At 44.1% G+C, this 23,122-nt stretch overlaps 1 protein-coding gene and 2 non-coding genes across 3 annotated transcripts; 2 read left to right on the forward strand and 1 right to left on the reverse strand.

Annotated features, from left to right (window-relative positions):
• Window positions 1–944: 944 nt before the first annotated feature.
• On the reverse strand, window positions 945–1,016 carry trnam-cau (transfer RNA methionine (anticodon CAU)). Its single transcript has one exon. It is a non-coding gene; the product is annotated as a tRNA-Met (tRNA).
• A 6,510-nt stretch (window positions 1,017–7,526) lies between these two features.
• Window positions 7,527–7,608, forward strand: trnal-uag (transfer RNA leucine (anticodon UAG)). Its single transcript has one exon. It is a non-coding gene; the product is annotated as a tRNA-Leu (tRNA).
• A 13,238-nt stretch (window positions 7,609–20,846) lies between these two features.
• Window positions 20,847–22,022, forward strand: LOC147271832 (uncharacterized). The gene is made up of 6 exons (XM_086202777.1): window positions 20,847–20,858; window positions 20,894–21,001; window positions 21,074–21,141; window positions 21,230–21,285; window positions 21,370–21,473; window positions 21,880–22,022. Exons 1-6 carry the CDS (start codon window positions 20,847–20,849, stop codon window positions 22,012–22,014), a joined length of 483 nt encoding a protein of 160 aa, XP_086058903.1. The 3' UTR covers window positions 22,015–22,022.
• The last annotated feature ends 1,100 nt before the right edge of the window (window positions 22,023–23,122 follow it).

The raw sequence follows: 23,122 nt of genomic DNA on the forward strand, positions 1-23,122 counted from the left end.
GTGTTTCCATGCAGACTTTCCCTTGTGACAACCGATTTGATTTGGAAACCATCTCATCTAAATCTCCTCTCCAAAAACCCTCTTCTGCAACTTTGTACCCAAGTTGTCTCCTCACCAGGCACCACAGTATCCAGTAGGTTCAGTTAAAACAGTCATCAGTGATTAATGTTCATGTTCAATGATGAGGTTTTGATTTATTCTTCTAGAATCATCTGAACAAACCCTCCTCAACACAGTGAAGCCTTCATCTGACAGGAGGAGTTTCTTTTCCCAGTGATTCCACTGACAGTGAAAAGCTTCGTTCATCAGACTGGTCTGATAGGATCAACTACTGGTTGCTCTGGAGTGCAAACAGCAACCTGTCAGGAAACATTAGTCAGATCAAAGCCAAGATTAAAGCAAGAGCCTCCAGATCAAAGTCAGAATTGATGATGATGTCATCAGGGGGCTTTGATAGTGTATTTATTTGTACCTAGAATTCTGTCTTTGATCTCAGGAGGACATGAAAGAAACCCAATTGAGGAAAGCAAAGGAGAACATTCAGCTTCACTGGAAACACTTGAACTGTTGAACAGTAGAATTTGTTTGAAACAGTTTACAACACTGAGTGACAGGATTGAAGAGGGGAGATTTGGGTATTTTCAGTTTAATTCTAACTTTAAACTGGGCATGAACATTTTTAGTCGTTCATATTCTAATATACAGACGAAGTCATGACATTCCCTTTTTTTTAACCTGTCCTGTTCAGGAAATGGAAATGGAAATTTAGCTGCTATGTTGAATCAGAAGAACCTTTTGAAGTCTACTTTTGCTTCAGTCAGAAAGTGGACTGTTGTTAACTCTCACAATGGTTGGTGATTGTGGAGGAAGACAAAATCCTTATGAACCTCTTTTTAACAGACACACATTTCTAAAGACACTGGTTCATTTTGTTTTTCTTCTTCTAGCAGAGGATGGTTTCGATCCATCGACCTCTGGGTTATGGGCCCAGCACGCTTCCTCTGCGCCACTCTGCTCTACCATTGACTGAACAGTCCTTGTTTTAGGAGAGCATTCTCTGTCTTTGTCTCTGCCCTGCTCTCCTGCTCTCTTTCCCCTCATTTAGTCCTTGACATGATCCATGCTCTACAGCTCTGCGGGTGGAATGAAGACCTGCGTCTGCTCTGCCCGTGCCGTCCTTCGTCTCAACCTAAATTGTTTGACCCACCTTTATAATGATCGGACTCGCTCCCGCTGAGCGCGCCAGACGCTGCAGACAACACAACCAAACTGGCCCCGATCAGAATTTGACAGGCCGAACTCGCGCCGAAATCTTTACAAAAAATCAATTTTTGTCACCCACGTGAAGATGGGTGGGAACATGCCCTAAAAACACCAAGAATAATATCCACCACCTTCTGAACGGGTCCTGGCCCGTCTCCTGCATCAGGGGCCGCCGCAGTCGCGCATCAGCTGTTCAACAGCTTTTCGCCGCAACACTCAATGAGACAAAGACATAGAAGCTCAAGCTGCTGTTGAGGAGGCTCTGATCGTATAGTGGTTAGTACTCTGTGTTGTGGCCGCAGCAACCCCGGTTCGAATCCGGGTCACGGCAGCATGAGATAAATTTCTTTGTGTGTAGTGATGGACACAAGCCAAGCAGAAATTTCCCACAATGCAATAGGGCAGTGTTTGGTCAGTGTTGAGCAGGCGTCAGTCTGACAATGATGTCATGTTATTGTGTCATCACTTGACCAGACCCAAAAGTAGGCTCAGGTATCAGTTTCTTCTCAATGCTAACGTCTGCTAGCTTAGTCTGCTACTTTGATGGCTCTGCCTGCTCAAAGGTCCAGACCCCTGGATGTGGTGGTTCCTACCTGAACGTAGATTCTGTCAGCTCATGTTGTTAAATCAACTCACCAGGAACACCAGTAGATTTCAATGGACTGACAATGAGTCTCATTGAATGGTAAACATGTCAAATATGAAGTCATCACCTGAGGAGGTCTGCTGCTGGAATGAAGCTCCAGATATTCACAAGATATTCTAGATCTTAAGATAAAGCATTTTTATATTTGATTTATTGTTCATTAGCCTGCTTCACATTGTTTTATTTTCTGTGTTGTATATCAATAGAACTTTGATCCACAACCTCCACAAACACTCTTGTCCAACTTTTGTGCCCAAATTTTCTCCTCATGAGGCACCAAATCAAGTCAAGTCATTTTTATTTGTTAGAACCAAATCACAACAAAAGTTCTCTCATGACTCTTTACTAGTACAGCAGGTCCAGCACCAAACTGCTTCAATGAATCTACACCCAACAATTCTCCACCAGCAGCACATCCTGCAACAGTGGTGATGAACACCTTCCTTTTAACAGGCAGGAAGGTCGAGCAGATCCAGGATCAGTGGGGACAGCCTTCTGCTTTGACCGGTTGTATTTAAAGCTCCATCAGATTGGAACAACCTTTCCTCCTCACTTGGGTCTCTCTCTTCCTTTTCATCTTCAAATCATCAAGCATTTTCAAACATCTGCTCTTGTTTCTGATGCACCTCCCCTTTTCTCTCCAGGATTCACTCTCTACTTGTTCTTGTTTGTTCTCTGTACTGTAAATATGTGGATATTTGTGTATGAATATGCATTGTGTACTTTAATGGTGCATGGAAGCAGTATTTATTTAGATGGGTGTTTAAATGTATGAGTATGTGAACACAGGCCCACTCCTTTTCTGCAGTGAGATCTCTGATCATACTTTGTAGAATACTGGATGGTGTGTGGGGGGGGGGGGGGCTTTGGGGAACATTGTTGGCCTGTACCTGGGTGTATGATGTGTGTGTCCTTGTGTTGAAAATAGAATCTACTTTTATTATTGTTGTATTGTTGGTCATTATTTGTCAGGACCCCCTCCAAAATGAGATGGTGCATCTCAAGGGGCTGCCCTTGAAATCAAGAATCAAGAATGAAGGTGTCTGGTGGTCTTGGTGGACCCTCTGCTTCTCCAGCTGAGTCAACAGATTCCTGTGTTGCCTGAGTCATTGTGTATCCTGGCTGCATTCAGCACTTTCACTGCTGCAGCCTAGCTTGATTGCCAGTCAGGACAGGTGTTATTAAGAATGGAAGAGGGGACAGTTTTGGCAGGACAAGTTGCTCCACATTCAGGAGATGGTGGGAAGTTTCAAAGCTGCCATAAATCTTGATGACAAACTCCTTCACTGTGTGGTTCAAAGTCCCTGGTTTGATTGCAGCTTTGACCTGAGCAGGTGTTCATCCTCATCTCAGTAACAGGGGGACACTTTATCACACCAGTGGACAAACATCAGCATTCATCACCCAGCAGCTCCTCTGATCAACAGAACAAGCTAAAGTATTCTGAGAAGGAGGGCATGGATCCCTCTACCTCTCACATGCTAAGCTAGCATGCTACCATTGGAGCTAAGTCCCTGCTAATGAGCAGCAGATGATGGAGGTTGACCTTCATGCAGGGTTGGATGAGCGTCACCACTTGAAGCTTCTCTGGTTCAACAAACCCTTGGGACCAAGACAGGAATTGGAACCTGTGCAGGTCCAGACCCATGTTTAAGTTGGTGGAGACAATTGTTTGAACCAGGGACTGAATGAAAAGACTTGCCCAGACTCCTGCTCGCTCTTCTGAACCGACCCCTCATCTCTGTGTGTAGACTGCCAGGCTGTCTTACTTTTCAATGGCACAGCAGCAGACAGCAAGAGGGTTGCTATGGTGCAGTTGGTAAAATCCCTATCAATGGTCTGCAGAAATATGCTGGGACTTCTTTTTTATTACGAACCAGAATTCAAAGACTGACCAAGGAAACCACAGCACAGAATTTAGAGATCAAAGAAAGAAATCAAAGACAGAACCTGAAGATCAGGAAATGGCACAGATCAATGAGATCCATGGACTCATCAGTGAAGGTTTTCTTTCAGGACATTTTCTACCCAGAGTGATAAAAGCAGCCAACACCTCCAGCACAGAGACCTGCCACACCTCTCCAGAGACCTGGGACATGATGGCAGTGGTGGGATTTGAACCCACGCCTCCTCAGAGACTGGAGCCTTAATCCAGCACCTTAGACCGCTGAGCCACACTACCTCACTGAGCAGGTCAGTGAGTTGGTCTGCTAAAGGCATGTTGAACAGGAAGTAACAATGATTTCAAACTTATTCTGAAGGGTGACCCCTTCCCTCCCGTGGTCACAGGAAGTGACGACAGCACCGCTTGAAGAAGCCAGGAAAGAAATGGTAAAAGGACTCAATTTAAACAGAGCCTTTCTATCTCAGCATACCATGCTAGCAAACCTCCTTTTGTCTGGTTTGGACAGACAGACAGACTACTTTATTAATCCCTTTTGGACGTTCCGCGAGGGAAATTGCACTCTCCTCAACATACATTCACAGCACTGTTACCATAGATTAGACTAAAAATAGCAAAGAAGAAAAAACAAAGACTATATATATATATATATATATATATATATATATATATATATATATATATATATATATACATACATACATACATACATATATACATACATATATATATGCATATATATACATACATATATACATACATACATATATATACATACATATATATATGCATATATATACATACATACATATATACATACATACATATATATATGCATATATATATATATACAGGTCTTCAGTCTGGTTGTTGTTTGGTGACTGTGGATGAACACAGGAGAAGTTGAGCATGAATCTGTGTTCCTGTTCACTTGAATACATGCAGGAGTGTGAGGTGGAAATACTACTGTTTATTTTTGTTCTGATTTCAGAACTGTTGACACAACGGTGTCAGATTAAAGCATCTCCACCTTCCAGATGCTGGTCTCCTTCTGGGGTCCTGACTGACCTCCATCTTGTGTTCTGGATCCACCTGAACCCAGCAGCTCCAGATCCCTTCACTCCTTACAGGGATAGAAAATGGCTGCTGGATGGAAGTCCCCCAACTGTGGCTGTTCTGAAACTCTTCTCCTCAGTCACTCCTGAGTTGACACTGAGATGGAAACTCTGAGTATCAGGTTCAGAACAGCTGATCTGAGTTGGTCCAATCAACTGTGAGTGTGTTCACCTTGAGTGTCACACGTACACAACCACCACAAAATGACATCATCAATGGAGCCCTGATACCACGAGTCACCATGACAACCAAGAACAAAATAACAAGTTACTTTGAAACAAGACCTTCATATATTTATGATGACATCACCAATATGAGCCTTTTGTCTTACTTTTCAATGGCACAGCAGCAGACAGCAAGAGGGTTGCTATGGTGTAGCTGGTAAAATCCCTATCTATGGTCTGCAGAAATATGCTGGGACTTCTTTTTTATTATTAACCGAAATTCAAAGACTGACGAAAGACACCAAAGCACAGAATTTAGACATCAAAGAAAGAAATCAAAGACAGAACCTGAAGATCAGGAAATGGCACAGAACAATGAGATCCATGGACTCATCAGTGAAGGTTTTCTTTGGTTCACGGTCTCTTGTTGTCGTACTGGTGTGATGATGTCAGACCCTTCACATTCAGTTCAAACAGACTCCAAAGTGTAGCTGTGATGCAGAGGGCAGCAGCCTTGTGCTTGGTACCGTCATGGTTCTCTGCATTGTTAGCAAACTCACCAAAGACCTCCCTGAAAGCAGGATCATTTTCCCAGAGTGCTTTTTTAACCAAGTACCAATTTGTCCCTCTTTAAAAAACAACAAACAAAGATGAGGTCAGACTGAGATGGACGAGATGATATGGATGTGATTTATGGCTTTCAAACTCCAAATATTCAATTTTTCTTCAGGGCTTTTGAGAGGTTCTGGGTAATGAATGAAAATTTAAATTGGACAGAAACGACATGCGGGGTCACTGTGTGTGTTTACACGTGTGTGTATTTCTTGTTTTATGGTGTTGGAGACCATTTCCATCATCAACACTGATCAGGAGTCCTCATCCTCATGGGGACCAAAGACTGGCCCTGATGCAGCGCAATGCAGTTTGTGAGTTCTTGCATGAATTTCAGAGTGAAGGTCTGGACTGAGTTTAGTTTCAAATAAAGATTAAGATTCAGTTGGTTAAGATTAAGATTAAGATTAAGGTTAGGCTGCACATAGAATGAAGTTGATCGAATGTTCTCATAAGAATAGCTGGGCACACTTGAGTGTGTTTAAATGCAGACTTCCTCTTGTGACAACTGATGTCATTGGAAACCATCTTGAGGACATTTGGAGAAAGTTCAATCTTTTAGCTGCAGGTACAGTGACTTACAACACTGCAACAACAACAAAAAAACACCCCTCCAAAAACACTCTTGTCCAACATTTGTGCCCAAATTTTCTCCTCATGAGGCACCAAATCAGGTCAAGTCAGTTTTATTTGTTTAGAACCAAATCACTACAAAAACAGCCATGAAGTTGATCTGGTTGGCACTGGTATTTGTTCTTGCTGCAGCTCAGGAGTGATTCAGGAGAAGAGTTTCAGAACAGCCAAAGTTGGGGACTGGAATTCTAAAATGTCCCCTGGAACCAAACAACCTTGGGAGGTAAAACCTGCAATCATAGCCACTCAGATGCAGCAGCAGAAGAAGCTGTCATCTACCCTGACAGTCAGAGCATCAAGTCAAGAAAACATCACCATCTTGTATGTGGAGTCTGGATTCTTTTCTAGAATGAGACGGCAATGACAGTCCTGCCAAGTGACATCACTGACATGACAGGATGACTTCAGTCACGTGACAGGATGACTTCAGTCACATGACTGGATGACTTCAGTCACGTGACTGGATGACAGTGTAGATGCCAATGTAGAGGTTGGGGAAATAGTCTCTGAGAATCCAGCTTGAAGCCACTCCCTCCTTGTTCTTCAAAAACCCAAACAGAGACCGTCAGTCTCCGTCCAATCCTGTACTTGGTTCAATGTTGCTGTTCCATTTTGCAGCAGTAGGTGTCCCTGTGATACCAGGTTCAGTTCAAGAGTCCCAACTCCAGCTCATGTTGGTGACCTCAGTGGCAGGTAAAATGGCGCTTCAGTGGATCATGTGATCAACTCATGTGTGTCCTCACTGCTCCACAGGTCTGTCAAATGTTCTGGAAAATAGTTGGACCCAGCAGAGCTGCTAGATTAGGAGTTGATGGAGTCGTTGCAGATACCAGGGTCCAGTTCCATCCTCACTACCCCTGGTGACCATGTCAAAGTGTCCTTGAGTAAGAGACTTAACCCCTAAATACTTCTGATGAGTAGGTTGGCTCCTTGCATTGCAGCCTTCAGCATCAGTGTGTGAGTGTGTGTGAATGAGAGGACATTGTTCAGCTCCTTGAGTGCTGCTGAGGTAGAAAGGCTCTGTACAAACTGAGTCCTTTTACCATTTCTTTCCTGCTTCTAGCGGTGCTGTTGTCACTTCCTGTGACCGTGGAGGGAAGGAGTCCCCCATCAGAATAAGTTTTATATCATGATGTTACTTCCTCTTCAACACGCCTTTAGCAGACCAACTCAGAGAACAGCTCAGTGAGGTAGTGTGGCCGAGTGGTCTCAGGCGCTGGATTTAGGCTCCAGTCTCTGAGGAGGCGTGGGTTCAAATCCCACCACTGCCATCATGTCCCAAGTCACTGGAGAGGTGTGGCAGGTTTCTCATAGCCTTTCCTCTCTCTTCCACTGGTATCTTCAAACCTGTGACCGAAAGAAGAACCCTCTCCTGAGTCCACAGACCTGAGCATCACTGCTCTGACTACCACGTTACCTCCTGGTTATCAGAGTGAAGTCATGGTGAGGTAGTCAGTTGTCATTTTGTTTTATGACAGAGGCCTCATTGTGAATTAAATAATCCCATTTCTTTACTTGACGTTTCACGCTGTTTCGATTGAAAAAGACCAGTTCCTGGAGAAGATCTTCCAGGGGTCCAGGTTAAAGCGGTGCCCCAGCTGGCACCAGGCGCTGACCCAGGTCCTGCATGGGAGATACTGTCAGTTCTGTTCTGCCCTGCTCACAACCACAGGCTGGTGTTGAGGCCTGCAGCAACCAGGGCCCCAGTCACCAAGAGTATAAAGGCTGGTCATTGTGGCAGTGGGAGGAGTCAAAATGAAGACAGACCAATGTGAGCAGGACGTTCCTAGAGAAGTCATCCATCCACTTTCTATTCTTATCCTTTAAGGGTCACGGGGGGGGGGGGGCGATCCCAGGTGACATTGTTCAAGAGGTAGGGTTCACCCTGGACAGGTCACCAGTCCATCAGGAGAAATGAGGTGGTCGGTATCATGCAACCTAAACTAAAACATTAGCCGGATCAAATTCAGATTAAAGCAAGTGTCTCCAGATCAAAGTCAGAATTCCTGATGATGTCATCAGGGCTTTGACAGTAGCTAGAATTCTGTCTTTGATCTCAGGAGGACATGAAAGAAACCCAATTGAGGAAAGTCGAGGAGAACATTCAGCTTCATTAGAAACACTTGAACTGTTGAACAGTAGAATTTGTTTGAAACAGTTTACAACACTGAGTGACAGGATTGAAGAGGGAAGAGTTTTCTACTTTAAATTTAATTCTATCAAGTCAAGTCAATTTTATTTATTTTGTGCCAAATCCCAACAGAAGTTATCTCATGACACTTTACAAGTTTATCTAATGAGACAGGTACCCTGGAAGGTATCACGTTGGCCCCCAGCACCACCCTAAGGAACCTAGGAGTTCTCTTTGATCAGGATCTGTCCTTTCATGCCCACATTCAGCAAATTTCTAGGACTGCTTTCTTTCATTTGTGAAACATTGCTGAGATCAGACACATCCTGTCTCAAAAAGATGCAGAAAAACTTGTCCATGCCTTTGTCACTTCCAGGCTGGATTACTGCAATTCCCTCCTATCAGGCTGCACCAGTAGGTCCCTCAAGACTCTCCAGCTGGTCCAGAACGCTGCTGCCTGACTAGAACTAGTAGAAGAGACCATGTCTCTCCTGTACTGGCCTCTCTGCATGGCTCCCTGTCAAATTTAGAAGAGAATTCAAAATTCTCCTTCTACCATCGAAGTCCTTAACAGTCAGGCTCCTTCATACCTGACAGAGCTCCTAGTCCCCTATTATCCAGCTAGAACCCTTCACTCCCAGGATGCGGGGTTACTGGTGGTTCCTAGAGTTCTAACAGTAGACTGGGAGCCAGAGCCTTCAGCTATCAGGCTCCCCTCCTGTGGAACCGTCTCACAGTTTCAGTCCAGGATGCAGACACCCTCTTGACCTATAAGAGCAGACGAAAGACCTTCCTTTTTGATCAGGCTTATAGTTGGGCTGCTTAGGCTGGCCCTCAGATATGCTGCTATAGGCTTAGGCTGCTGGGGGATCTCCCATGGTGCACTGGGCTTCTCTCTCCTCCTTTCTGTCCTCCTATATGTGTCATACATAAATCATACTCATATGTATTACTAACTCGTCTCCTTCTCCAGAGCCTTCAGGCTCCCCTCATCCCAGATGTGGGTGCTGCTGGAGGAGGCTGCAGACCTGAAGAGGCTCAAACTGCAACCCGTAGCTCCACCTGCTCACCGTCTGTCCATCAGTCTCTTCACTAATCTCTCTCTTTATCTCTGTCCCTCTCTTTCCTTCTGCATATCTGTCTTCCTCCATTATCTGTCTTTGTCTCTGCCCCGCTCTCCTGCTCTCTTTCCCTCCAACCGGTCAAAGCAGAAGGCCGTCCCCACTGATCCTGGATCTGCTCGATGTTCCTGTCTGTTAAAAGGAAGGTTTTCATCACCACTGTTGCAGGATGTGCTGCTGATGGAGAATTGTTGGGTGGAGGTTCATTGAAGGAGTTTGGTTCTAGACCTGCTCTACTAGTAAAGAGTCATGAGAGAACTTTGTTGTGATTTGGTTCAATAGAAATAAAACTGACTTGACCAGTGTCATTTGTGGTCTTTTGTTAATTGCATGCCACATGAAATTATTGTTGGTCAGTTTTCTAGCGACTGTCTCACAGTGGCAAGACAAGAACACTTCTACTTTTAATGTTGACAGTTTGTTCAACACTAAACTTCATCCAGTACCATGTTGTCAAACACTGGAACCTCCACAGCACCTGAACAGGAACTTGAACCCTGGACCCTCACATTAAAAGTCTGATGCTCTACCATCTGAGCTACTCAGGTTCTTTCTCCAGCATTGAGACAGGAACAGAAACACCTGTGAAGGTCAAACTGATGCTTTCTTGACTTGTTCAGTCCTCCATGTTAAAGTCCTCCATGCTTTTGATTGGCTCTGATTCTCTGTGGCAAAATCCAACAAGAGGCTCCAAAAATGTCCTGAATGTCGTAAGAATGCACAGGACAAGATGTTAGTTTCCTTCATGTCTGCAGTTCCTCCACTGGAAAGTAAAGTCAATGCTGCTCCTCTGCTGAAACCTGGGATCGGACCAGGGACCTTTAGATCTTCAGTCTAACGCTCTCCCAACTGAGCTGGTTCAGTTCTGAGTGAGGGCCCTGCTTCTGTCATTTATAATCTCTTCCACTCTCACTAGAACTTTGAGAGGATTGGAGCTTCTGAAGTCCTGAAACAAATCAAACCAGGGACTTTGAACTACACAGTGAAGGAGTTGATCATCAAGGTTGATGGCAGCTTATTAAGCTTATTAAGTTAAGTTAAGCTTTGATCAAATATAAGAAATCTAAATGAATTCAACATTGATTGCATTTCTCTCCTTTCTTTGGTGCCCTCAGACTTTCTGAGAACTGTAGGAGGAACTGCTCTCTGTTTGTTCTGCTCAATGGAGGAAGGAATGGAGCTCTAAGTTTTCCAGTTCCTACATCAGTGAATGGACTTTCTGTGCTGCAAGGAACCAAAGCTACTAAGGAGGATTACAGAGTTTGTCCTTGCTGGAGTCAGTGACTTAATAGAGTCTAACAAAGGGTTGAACCTGAATGAGACAGTCACCCTTCAACATGGGGCCATGGCAGAGTGAACCAAGAACACTACAATGGGGGTGAGAGTGGAGCCATGATGGATTCACAGTTCATCACCTCCACCATCATGTGGACCACCTGATCACCTCTCCCTCAACCTCTAAATAACTCATTCCCTGACCGGGAATCAAACCCGGGCCGCGGTGGTGAGAGCGCCGAATCCTAGCCACTAGACCATCAGGGACCACACTGAGCGCTCAAACAACAGAGACTATACACAATGACTCAAGAACACAGGACTCTGTTGTCTCAGCTTGAGATGCAGAGGGTCCACCAAGACCACCACACACCTCAGCCCCCTAAAGACAGTCCACCCCCAGGATCAGCTTCTATCACTCAGTGGTCCAGAACCATTATGAAGCCTGATCAGGAATGTGAGCAAAGCTCTTGGAACAGGCCTGCTGCAACCACAACTAAGATCCTGCAGGTCACGAGAAACTCCAGTGTCCAGCTGACAAGTGGACTTTCCTCTGATCTGTGGTGGTGCTGAGTTTATCAAACATCTCCAACAAGAAGATGAAGGAGGCCATCAACTCCTCCAAGCTCAACATCTATACTGGCTTTACTGGGAGATCAGGAGGTCAAAGCAGATCTTCCCCCTCCACCTCAGATGGTTTCTACTCACAGAGATGAGGGACCAGTTCAAACCAGCTACCTGGAGCTCCCTTAAGCCATTGTCCCCCTCAGCTAACATCTGGATCTGGACCTGCACCGGTGCTGACTTGTGTCTTGAGTCCCCAGAGTTTGTTGAACCAGAGAAGCTTCAACTGGTGGTGGTCGTACAACCAAGCGGGAAGGTGAGCCTGCATTGTCTGATCTGGAGCTAATAGGAATTAGCAAGTTAGCAACTGTTCTAGAGTTGCTGCTGAGTTGAATTAGAATTTATTTGTTGAAAGGTTCCAGTTTCTATGAGGTCAGGGAAGATTGGTGTGGATTCTAAAGGTCCCTGGTTGGATTCCCACCTCTCACAGAGGACCTGATGCTTCACGTGAGCTGTGGGATTGGTCTTTACTGCTGAGACAGAAAGAATCCTCCCACATTGGCTTCTTTTAACTGTCAACATTGGTTTGGCTCATTGGAACATTTTTAAACCCTCGTTGCTCAGATTTTACATTAATTTGATCATGACTTGAGACAAATGTTCTGTTTATTAATTAAATAATCACTTGAGTTATGAATTTAGTGAGTCAACCAGACTTGGTCCATGACAAAAGTTAGTCTGGTTATTATTCAGTTTCCTTCCAGTTGGAACACACACACACACACACACACACGCACACACACACACACACATTCACACATTTTGTGAACCAACTCAGGAGTCATCAGGTGTTTTACTCAGAGGGATTCATTCATGATAAATGAGCATGGAGGAGACCCAGCAATCATCAACACAAGCGTCACATGAGCAGGTCACCACCCACTTTTATTGATTGGTTCTTGTAAGAATCACTCCTAACGCCATCAGGAGGTCATTTTTTGTCCTGCCCTGTCTCAACTGTTGGAGCACAACTACAGCCTGAACTCTGTCACTACCTTATCCCTCCCTAACATCCTCATACAGACCCACTATCTGGACTAGCCTGACCCCCCTGACCCTCATCAGTCACTCGTAGTGCCTCACACTGGAGGGAATAGGAGCGTCTGTGAGCTCTGACTGTTGGGATGCACATCCATGTGATGAAGAGCTGTTTTAAACAGGGAATCAGTTGACCTCTTGACCTGTGTGGGCAGGTACAGAGGGACGATTCCATCATGAACAATAATATTACTAAACAAATGGGTCTTTAGCTTCTTTCTGAAGGCGTCCCCAGCGTCCTCATGTCCAGTGGGAGAGCGTTCCAGAGTCTAGGAGCTGCAACCTGGAAGGTTCACTCTCCTTCACTGAGGCTGAATCCCTGTGGTCAGTGAGGATAAGGGACCCCACAGGTATCACTAAAGTGCTTTAGACTGCAAAGCACTCAGCTAATCAAGCTGGGATCAACTGCTGTGGTGATCAAGGTATCATCATATATAACAAACAAAGAAAACAAAGTTGAGGAAACGCACACAAAGAAGAAACTATGAACATGAACAGAGCATCCTCTACACCAGATGTCTCACGGCTCAGTAGACCTCTGGTTTGACCCGGAGCAGGTCCAGTCTCCAGGGTGCCCCCATCATTCTGCTTTTCAGTTGCAGGACATGCAGCAGAATCCCATCGCTCCTCTGCAGAAGAACATATGAGAGCGTCTGCTTGCTCTTCTCTGGCTGGACGTAGGGGAGAGTCTGCTTGCTCTTCTCTGGCTGGACGTAGGGGAGAGTCTGCTTGCTCTTCTCTGGCTGGACGTAGGGGAGAGTCTGCTTGCTCTTCTCTGGCTGGACGTAGGGGAGAGTCTGCTTGCTCTTCTCTGGCTGGACGTAGGAGAGAGTCTGTTTGCTCTTCCCTGGCTGGACGTAGGGGAGAGTCTGCTTGCTCTTCTCTGACTGGACGTAGGGGAGAGTCTGCTTGCTCTTCTCTGGCTGGACGTAGGGGAGAGTCTGCTTGCTCTTCAGAAGTTTGCTGGACCTTCACTTGAAGGTTATGATTTTCCTCTTTCAAACAGCTTTTTAAATCATGAAGATTTCCCAGGATTTCCCACTGAGCACTGTTCCTTTTCTTCTTTTTTGTTCTCACTGCACATAGAAGACTCTGAACTTCACCGTTCAGACTCTCACTCTTTGTGGGGTCCTGGTCCTTCCTTGATTCGAGGTGGGCCAACTCTGCAGTGAAGGTCTCTGTCTCCTGAGATGCAGTAGAAACTCGTCTACTGCATCGTCTCCTCAAACATCCATTTTCTGCCTCTCTCTCCTCACTCTGGGACCTCAGCTGTTCAAGAGTCGCCTTCTTCTCAGTGAGTTCTTCTCTCCTTTTGTTCTTCTCTGCCTGGATGGAGTTGAGCTCACACTTGAGGTCACACTTCTCCTTGTAAACCATCTTCACCTCAAGCTGAAGATTGTGGACTTGTGTGTTCAGGTCTCTGATCTGAGTCTGGTTCTCCTCCCTCACAGATTCAAGGTTGCCCACCATGGCAGACATGTTCTCTACCAGCTGATATGCAATAATCTTCTCTTGTCCAAGACTAGAAACCTGTCCCCACAAATTCTGGTTTTCTGTCCATCTCTTGTCACACAGAGACTGAAGCTGATCAAGCGCACTTTTCTTCTCAGTCAGGTCTTCCTCAAGACATTTCATCTCCACCTGTTCTCTCTCCCTCAGAGACTGAACCTGGGTCAGCTCTTTTCTGAGCTCATTGTTCTCTCCATCAACCTTCCTCCCCTCTGAAGACTGTGGACTGTTGCGTTCAGATCTTCTATCTGAGTCTGGTTCTTGTCCTGGACCGTTTTGAGGTTGGCCACCACAGCAGTGAGGTTCTGGAGCTCCTGGATTGCTCTTTTATTCTCACGTTCAAGAGTAGAAACTTGTTCCCTCAAGTTCTGGTTTTCTGCATGTGTGTTGTCACACAGAGACTGAAGCTGCTCAAGGGCAGCTTTCTTCTCAGTCAGGTCCTCCTGCTCTGTCAGCCTGAGAGATGGAGGAGCAGGATCACATTGACCAGGATCATTCAGTGGATAAATACAGCTCCTACTGAGACCCACCAGATCTCTGAATGCTCCTACAATACAATCCAATGGAGTCATAGCCTTCTGTCCTGGGTTGATCTGAAGATCTTGAGCCAGACTAAATCTCCTGGAACTGTCAAGTGTTTAAAGACCAAAACTGCCTCATAAAAGTGGAGTCTGGATTCTTTTCTATAATGTGACGGCAATGACAGTCCTGCAGAGTGACATCACTGACATGACTGGATGACTTCAGTCACATGACTGGATGACAGTGTAGATTCCAATGTAGAGGTTGGGGAAATAGTCTCTGAGAATCCAACTTGAAGCCACGCCCTCCTTGTTCTTCAAAAACCCAATCAGCGACCATCAGTCTCCCTCCAATCCTGTACTTGGGTTCAATGTTGCTGTTCCATTTTGCAGCAGTAGGTGTCGCTGTGATACCAGGTTCAGTTCAAGAGTCCCAACTCCAGCTCATGTTGGTGACCTCAGTGGCAGGTAAAATGGCGCTTCAGTGGATCATGTGATCAACTCTTGTGTGTCCTCACTGCTCCACAGGTCTGTCAAATGTTCTGTAAAATAGTTGGACCCAGCAGAGCTGCTAGATTAGGAGTTGATGGAGTCGTTGCAGATACCAGGGTCCAAAGTCCAGCTTGAACCTGGTTTGTGCAGTTCTTTGTCAAGCTAGCAGCCATTCTTTTCACTGCCAAGCTAAAGTGACTTCTGTCAACAAAGGTCAACATACAAAAGGATATTTCTACTGTCAGTTCAAGATTTTGATCAAACTCCTTTTTCAGAGCTGGAACCTTCCTCTTGTGTCAGCTTTCTGTTCCCATCTCTATGGTAACGGTCGGTTTTGACCCACGTCTTCAATCAGCTGTCAAATAAACTAAAACAATTTTCTATCCTCCAAGTTGTTTCCATCTCTTGGTGACCTTGTTAGGCTTCCTTATCCATGGAAATATTGATTGATCGTGTGTTTAGATGCATGTGTGACACTTCTGTGTGATCTCTGCAGAGATGTTTCCTGCAGTTGAAGCACAATCCATTTGTCCTGCTGTCCTGACTGCTTGGGCAGTCCTGACCCTCTTTCTTCTGGAACCAGATCCTGAGTGGGGTTGTGGCTGTGGCTGTTCTGGTTGGTGTTGAGGCAGGGCTGCTGAGGAGGACGCTGTTGCACTCTTGGTGGATGTGGGTCCACAACACAAATGCAGTCTATGCAGACACATCAAGGATGGTCTTTGTTTGTTGTGTTGTTGTGCAGGTCGATGGGAGAACGAGGCTGATGAGAGTCCCTGAAGCTCCCATGACTGGGAGAGGAGCTGCTGGCAGGGTTGCTGACAGTGCACTTCTGACTTCAGGTTTGGCTCTGATTGTTGCTTTATCATCTTATTTTGATAACTGGTCCAGACAGACCCTCACTATTTGGTCATTCAGTGAAAAACATTTGTTGGTTTTATTTTGTTGAACTAGAGGTTCCTGACAAAGTCAAAAATCCTTGATACAATAAACAAATTGATGTGGTTCTTTGCTGCATTTAAAACCTCCAACAGGTCACACAGGAGGAAGGTTAAATCATGTGACCATCATCATTACAGCTGTTGACCTTGTTTAACTAGTTGGTGGTGCTAAATATCACCAGCTTGCTAACGTTAACTAGCTAATGTTGCTAGCTAGCTAATATCATTTTCAAACTTCAGGCCTAAATTTTGGATTGACTCTTAAAATTGTTCCCCTCACCTTTGTAACACCAGGTTTTGTCTTGATGATGTCACTGTCACTGCCTTTCTGATTCTAAAATATAAATGCATCCAAGAATAAAAAGTCAAACTGCCCCTCCATGGAAACATCATATTTAATATACTGCAATATTCTTTTCCAGTGTACTACACTATATTTTTGTTTTATCAGAGAGACTTTAATGTCTGTCTTTGATCTCTAAACTCTGACTCTGATGTCATTGGTGCTGACTGAATTCTACCCCCTGACAGACTGGGAAGGCTCATATTGGTGATGTCATCATAAATATATGAAGGTCTTGTTTCAGTGAATTGAAGTGAAATAACTTGTTATTTTGTTTGTTGTTGTCATGGTGATTCGTGGTATCAGGGCTCCATTGATGATGTCATTTTGTCATGGTTGTACACATGTGACACTCAAGGTGAACGTACTCACAGCTGATTGAGTATCAGGTTCAGAACAGCTGATCTGACTTGGTCCAGAGTTTCCATCTCAGTGTCAACTCAGGAGTGACTGAGGAGAAGAGTTTCAGAACAGCCACAGTTGGGGGACTTCCATCCAGCAGCCATTTTCTATCCCTGTAAGGAGTGAAGGGATCTGGAGCTGCTGGGTTCAGGTGGATCCAGAACACAAGATGGAGGTCAGTCAGGACCCCAGAAGGAGACCAGCATCTGGAAGGTGGAGATGCTTTAATCTGACACCGTTGTGTCAACAGTTCTGAAATCAGAACAAAAATAAACAGTAGTATTTCCACCTCACACTCCTGCATGTATTCAAGTGAACAGGAACACAGATTCATGCTCAACTTCTCCTGTGTGTTCATCCACAGTCACCAAACAACAACCAGACTGAAGACCTCCTTCATCCCCCGAGCCATTAAACTGTTAAACTCCTCACTGGAGGAGGGGAGGGCCAACAGAAGGACTGTAGGAGAGGGCTGAGCACCATTAGCTTAACCCAATAACAACTGGACACTCGTGCAATATAAGAGACTGTACATTATTATTATTATTATTATTATTATTATTGTTATTATTATTATTATTATAACTATTATATTTTTATTATATTATATCATCATCATCATTATTATATGATATCATCATCATTATTAGTGTTATTAGTATTATTATTGTTATAATAACAATTAAGAACAATTAATATTATGATTATTCCTGTCACTATGCAAATATACATAACCATCCAGGTACACACAGGCACAGGCACGTGTATATATGCATATATATATATGCATATATATATATATATGCATATATATATGCATATATATATATATGCATATATATATGCATATATATGCATATATATATGCATATATATATGCATATATATATATGCATATATATATATGCATATATATATGTATATATATATATGCATATATATATATATGCATATATATATGCATATATATATGCATATATATATGCATATATATATATGCATATATATATATGCATATATATATATGCATATATATATGCATATATATATGCATATATATATATATGCATATATATATGCATATGTATGCATATATATGCATATATATGCGCATATATATGCATATATATAGATATATAGATATAGATATATATATGCGCATATATACATATATATATATATCTAGAGATAGATATAGATATAGATATATAGATATATATGTAGTCTTTGTTTTCTCTTCTTTGCTATTTTTATTCTAATCTATGGTAACAGTGCTGTGAATGTATGTTGAGGAGAGTGCAATTTCCCTCGTGGAACGTCCAAAAGGGATTAATAAAGTAGTCTGTCTGTCTGTTTGTCTGTCTGTCTGTCTGTCCAAACCAGACAAAAGGGGGTTTGCTAGCATGGCTGCTGAGGTAGAAAGGCTCTGTTTAAATTGAGTCCTTTTTCCATTTCTTTCCTGGCTTCTTCTAGCGGTGCTGTCGTCACTTCCTGAGACCACGGGAGGGAAGGGGTCACCCTTCAGAATAAGTTTGAAATCATTGTTACTTCTTCTTCAACATGCGTTTAGCAGACCAACTCACTAAACAGTTCAGTGAGGTAGTGTGGCTGAGTGGTCTAAGGTGTTGGATTAAGGCTCCAGTCTCTGAGGAGGCGTGGGTTCAAATCCCACCACTGCCATCATGTCTCTGGAGAGGTGTGGCAGGTCTCTCCTCTCTGTGCTGGAGGTGTTGGCTGTTTTTGTGACTCAACAATGTGCAGTAACGCTGAGCTGCCTTCAAGCCAACAACATGGGCACAGTGTACCCAGAGCCACAGGCTCCTCCCAGTATATGCAGCACTGCCAGTGACCTCTGCTCCAGTGTAACAGTGACTCTCCAAACTGAAGCTGATCCAGGACCAGCTCAGGAGGAGCCATGGAGCAGACAGGCTCTCTGATTTAATGCTGCTGTCTGTTGAGAGGAACATCCCAGTTGACTCCAACAAGGCTGCTGATGTCTTCAAACCCAGGACCAGAAGAAGAAGAACCCTCCTCTGAGTCCACAGACCTGAGCACCGCTGCTCTGACTACCAGGTTACCTCCTGGTTATCAGTGTGAAGTCATGGTGAGGTGGTCAGTTGTTCCTTGGGTTTTATTCCAGAGGCCTGGGAGTTAAACACTGAATTAAATCATTTTAATTCTTTACCTGAAGTTTCCTGCTGTTTAGCTGGAAATGTAAGACAACTTCCTCCATGCTGGTGCCCCATCACACATAACAGGTGCACTTGTCCTCTTTTCACCTCTGACCCACAAACATTCCACCGGTGAACGTCCAGAAACTGAAGCATCAACAGTTCAGCAACAATGGATTCTTCAAATCACCTCTGAAATAAGAGATGAATCTTTACCTGCTGAGGCTTCAGAGCCAAATTGTGAACCTTCAACACTCACATTCCTGTTCTTGTCTCAGTCCTGCTCTCCTAAATCAAGACCTGTTCAATAGATGGTAGAGCAGAGAGGAGCAGAGGAAGAGAGCTGGGACCAGAACCAGAGGTTGATGGATCAAAACCATCCTCTGCTAAAAGAAAGGAGCCAAATAAACCTGGTTGTTTTGAAATGTGGATCTGATAAAAAGAGGTGGAAATCAGAATTCAAACCATTGAGAGAGTTAATAACATTCTACTTTACCACTGAAGCAAAAGTAGACTTCAGAAGGTTTTAGTGATTCAACATAGCAGCTAAATTTCCATTTCTATACTGATTGTCTGCAATGGTTCGTGGGGGTGGAGCCTATCACAGCTGACATCAGGTGAGGAGGGGGTTCACCCTTGATGGGTCGCCAGTCCATCCCAGGACCAACACACACAGACAGACAACCATTCACACTCACAGTCATTTAGAGTGTTCAGGTAACCACTACCCTCTTGATGTCTTTGGACTGTGGGAGGAAGCTGGAGAACCAGAGAGAACCCACACAGAGACAGGGAAAACCTGCAGGAGGGGTGGAGATCGATGAGTCCTGGAGACGTTCAATAATGTCCATAACTTTGGCACCAGGAAGACAGCAGGTGATGGCACCTGGGAGTTCAACAGACCTGATGATTGAACCACCAATCACAAGGATTTCAGCCTCCATTGTAAACAGAGAGTTTAGATGAGAGAGAACCTGCTGTCAGCCTCACCAGTCAGGGCAGTGGCAGAGGCAGCAGAGTTGAATGAAGCAGGACCACCTGGCAGGTCTCAGCTGGAGGTGATGACATCACTGGCCTCAGTCCTCACCAGTGCTCTGCCTAGCAACAAGGACGATGGAGAGAAACCAGTAGAAGCACTCTGAGAGTTGGAGACAGCAGGAGAGAGACCATGACAGAGTCACCCATGGGAAACTGTTGGATCCACTCAGGACAGGCTGGACAGACACAGATCAAAGACAGAATTGATGATGATGTCATCAGGAGGCTTTGATAGTGTCTTTATTTGTACCTAGAATTCTGTCTTTGATGTCAGGAGGACATGAAAGAAACACAACTGAGGAAAGTAGAGGAGAACATTCAGCTTCATTAGAAACACTTGAACTGTTGAACAGTAGAATTTGTTAGAAACAGTTTACAACACTGAGTGACAGGATTGAAGAGGGAAGAGTTTTCTACTTTAAATTTAATATTAACTTTAAACTGGAGATGAACATTTTTAGTAGTTCATATTCTAACATCAGCATTCATCACCCAGCAGCTCCTCTGATCAACAGAACAAGCTGAAGTATTCTGAGAAGGAGGGCATGGATCCCTCTACCTCTGACATGCTAAGCTAGCACTCTACCATTGGAGCTAAGTCCCTGCAAATGAGCAGCAGATGATGGAGGTTGACCTTCATGCAGGGTTGGATGACCTTCACCAGTTGGAGCTTCTCTGGTTGACCAACATGTGGAATCTCTTTCAATACTCCAGTGGTGTTTAAGTGATGACAATATGGGTTAGTGACTGGGAGTGTGTGTGTGTGTGTCAGTGATGTGTCAGGATCATCCAGGCTCAACTCTAGAAGAAGCTTCTGGAAGAGATGAGCAAACACTCTCAACTAGAAATCCTGATGTAAACACACTGGCAAACCAACTGTGGCAGGATGGCGCTACACTCCCCACCATGAGGGGCAGTGTGGCAGACGATAGTGAGTGGTCACCTAGAAGTAGACCTGGTCCGACCCTTCTCCATCCTTTCCACTTCCTCTCCCTCCTTTACGGAGCCGACAGCCGTGCGTGGTGGCGTCTCGCTGGTCAGCAGATTGGTTACAAACAAAGGTATGCATGCTTGCTCTGCTCCATTATTCAGTGTCATCGGCCCCCTGTTTACTCCGGTTTTGCTCCGTCCAGCGGTGTGGTGTTACCGGGAGCTGGGCTGTCTCCCTTGGGCCGGTGTGTGCGTGGTGCGCTTTCTGGGGGTAAGACGCGTAGTTGTCTGCCTTTCATATCAAGCTGCCGATGGTCTGTGGTGTTCTGATTATCCTCTCCCGGTCATCGTTTGTGTAGTCTGGGCTGCGGGCTTCCTCCTCCTGCCTTGTCTGACACCACGATTCTGCCCTCCGGTAGGAAATGTTTATTCTTAGCTTTTGTTATTCTGTAATGCCCTTCATCCACATTTTAATTAGGTTAACTTGTTTATTTTGCAGTGTGCAGCCGTCAATGTGAGCCTCGCTGCTGTTTTGGTTCTTCCTCTTCTTCTCTTCTTCAGTCTGGATTCTTGCTGATTCGGCTCACAACGGCTCTGATCCAGGTAACGGCGGTTAAAGCCGTGCACTACGGCCTTCATAAGAGCCTCAACGTGGGCCAAGAGAGGGCATCCCGACCCTCATCGGCGCTGAGCCATCCCCCTTGGAGCCTGGTTTTAATTAGAGGGGCAGACATTTCCTTAATTACTTGAGTTTATTCCTTTTCTATTTGTTATTTCTTTCTTTGAATTATTACTGTTAGTTTTTGTGGGTTACATTTGATTTATTGTTTAGAACCCTTATTATTATTATTATTATTATTATTATGATTGTTGCCTTTTGCTCCCCATTTTGATCATTTGGATTTAAAACAGTTTCTGTTGGGTTATTTGGGGTAGCGATATTTGGTTCGTGTGTGAGGGTTGCCTTGATTTCATGTTTTTGATGGTGTTCTTTTCTTCTCTTTGACAGGTGTTGAGGGCCCAGAGCGGCAGCGGTCCCCCTGGTGGTGGTTCCTTATTCATGATTATTTTTTGGTTTGCTGTGTCACGGGTGCAGGGTAGTTTTTTTGGATCCTTCCCCTTTTCGTTACCGCTGTCCTGGTAAGCCCCAGCCCTGTCCCCTTTTCCTTTCGGTAATTCCTCTTGCACTCCTTATTTTATCCATTGGTATTCATTTAGTCTGTTGCTCATTTTAAACTATTTTTCTAATAAAAGTATTTTTATAATTGGAAATCACGGTCCTGTCCTGTTGTGTCTCTCGACCTGTGTGCCTGTGTTCAAATGGAAGCCTGGTCATTTTGAAATTTTGTTTATATACTGGGGTGAAAGCCCACAGGTGGCGTTGTTGGCAACTGTTCCCCACCGCTCGCCTTGCCACACTACGAAACACAAAATAATGCGACAGTGATGTTGTAAGAATTGCTAATGAACACAAAATAATGCCACAGTAATGTAGTAAGAGTTGCTAATAACCTCAAAATAATGCGACAGTGATGTTGTAAGAATTGCTAATGAACACAAAATAATGCTACAGTAATGTAGTAAGAGTTGCTAATAGCCTCAAAATAATGCTACAGTGATGTAGTAAGAATTGCTAATGAACTCAAAGTGATGCTGAAAGTCATGTAGTAAGAGTTGCTACGATCCTCAAAATAATGCGACAGTGATGTCAGAAGAATTGCTAAAGATCTCAAAATGATGCGACAGTGATTTAGTAAGAATTGCTAATGATCTCAAAATGATGCGACAGTGATGTCGTAAGAATTGCTAATAAACTAAAAGTGATGCTGACAGTAATGTAGTAAGAGTTGCTAATAACCTCAAAATAATGCGAAAGTGATGTAGTAAGAATTGCTAATGATCTCAAAATGATGCAACACTGATGTCGTAAGAATTGCTAATGAACTCAAAATGATACAAACAGTAATGGAGTGAAAGTTTCGAATAACCTCAAAGTGATGCTGACAGTCATTTGGTTAGAGTTGCGAGTAAATTAAAAATGATGCTGGCAGTAATGTCGTGAGAATTGCTATTAAACTCAAAACGATGCTAACAGTAACATAGTGATAGTTGCTAATAAACTCAGTGATGCTTCCAGTAATGTAGAAAGTGTTTCGGACAACCTCAAAGTGATGCTGACAGTCAAATAAGAGTTGATACGAACCTAAAAATAATGTAACAGTAATGAAGTAAAAGTTGCTACGAAACTCCAA

Source organism: Aulostomus chinensis, chromosome 1, assembly GCF_037954235.1.
Source record: "Aulostomus chinensis isolate RoL2024-O1b breed Wild chromosome 1, RoL_Achi_v1.0, whole genome shotgun sequence".
NCBI classification, from domain to species: domain Eukaryota; kingdom Metazoa; phylum Chordata; class Actinopteri; order Syngnathiformes; family Aulostomidae; genus Aulostomus; species Aulostomus chinensis.

Bases quoted from the DNA above. Each gene is read 5' to 3' on its own strand.
- LOC147271832 (XM_086202777.1), top strand. The intron at 21,142-21,229 runs GTAAGACGCGTA...TCGTTTGTGTAG, and splicing joins GCGTGGTGCGCTTTCTGGGG to TCTGGGCTGCGGGCTTCCTC. The intron at 21,474-21,879 runs GTAACGGCGGTT...TCTCTTTGACAG, and splicing joins TCACAACGGCTCTGATCCAG to GTGTTGAGGGCCCAGAGCGG.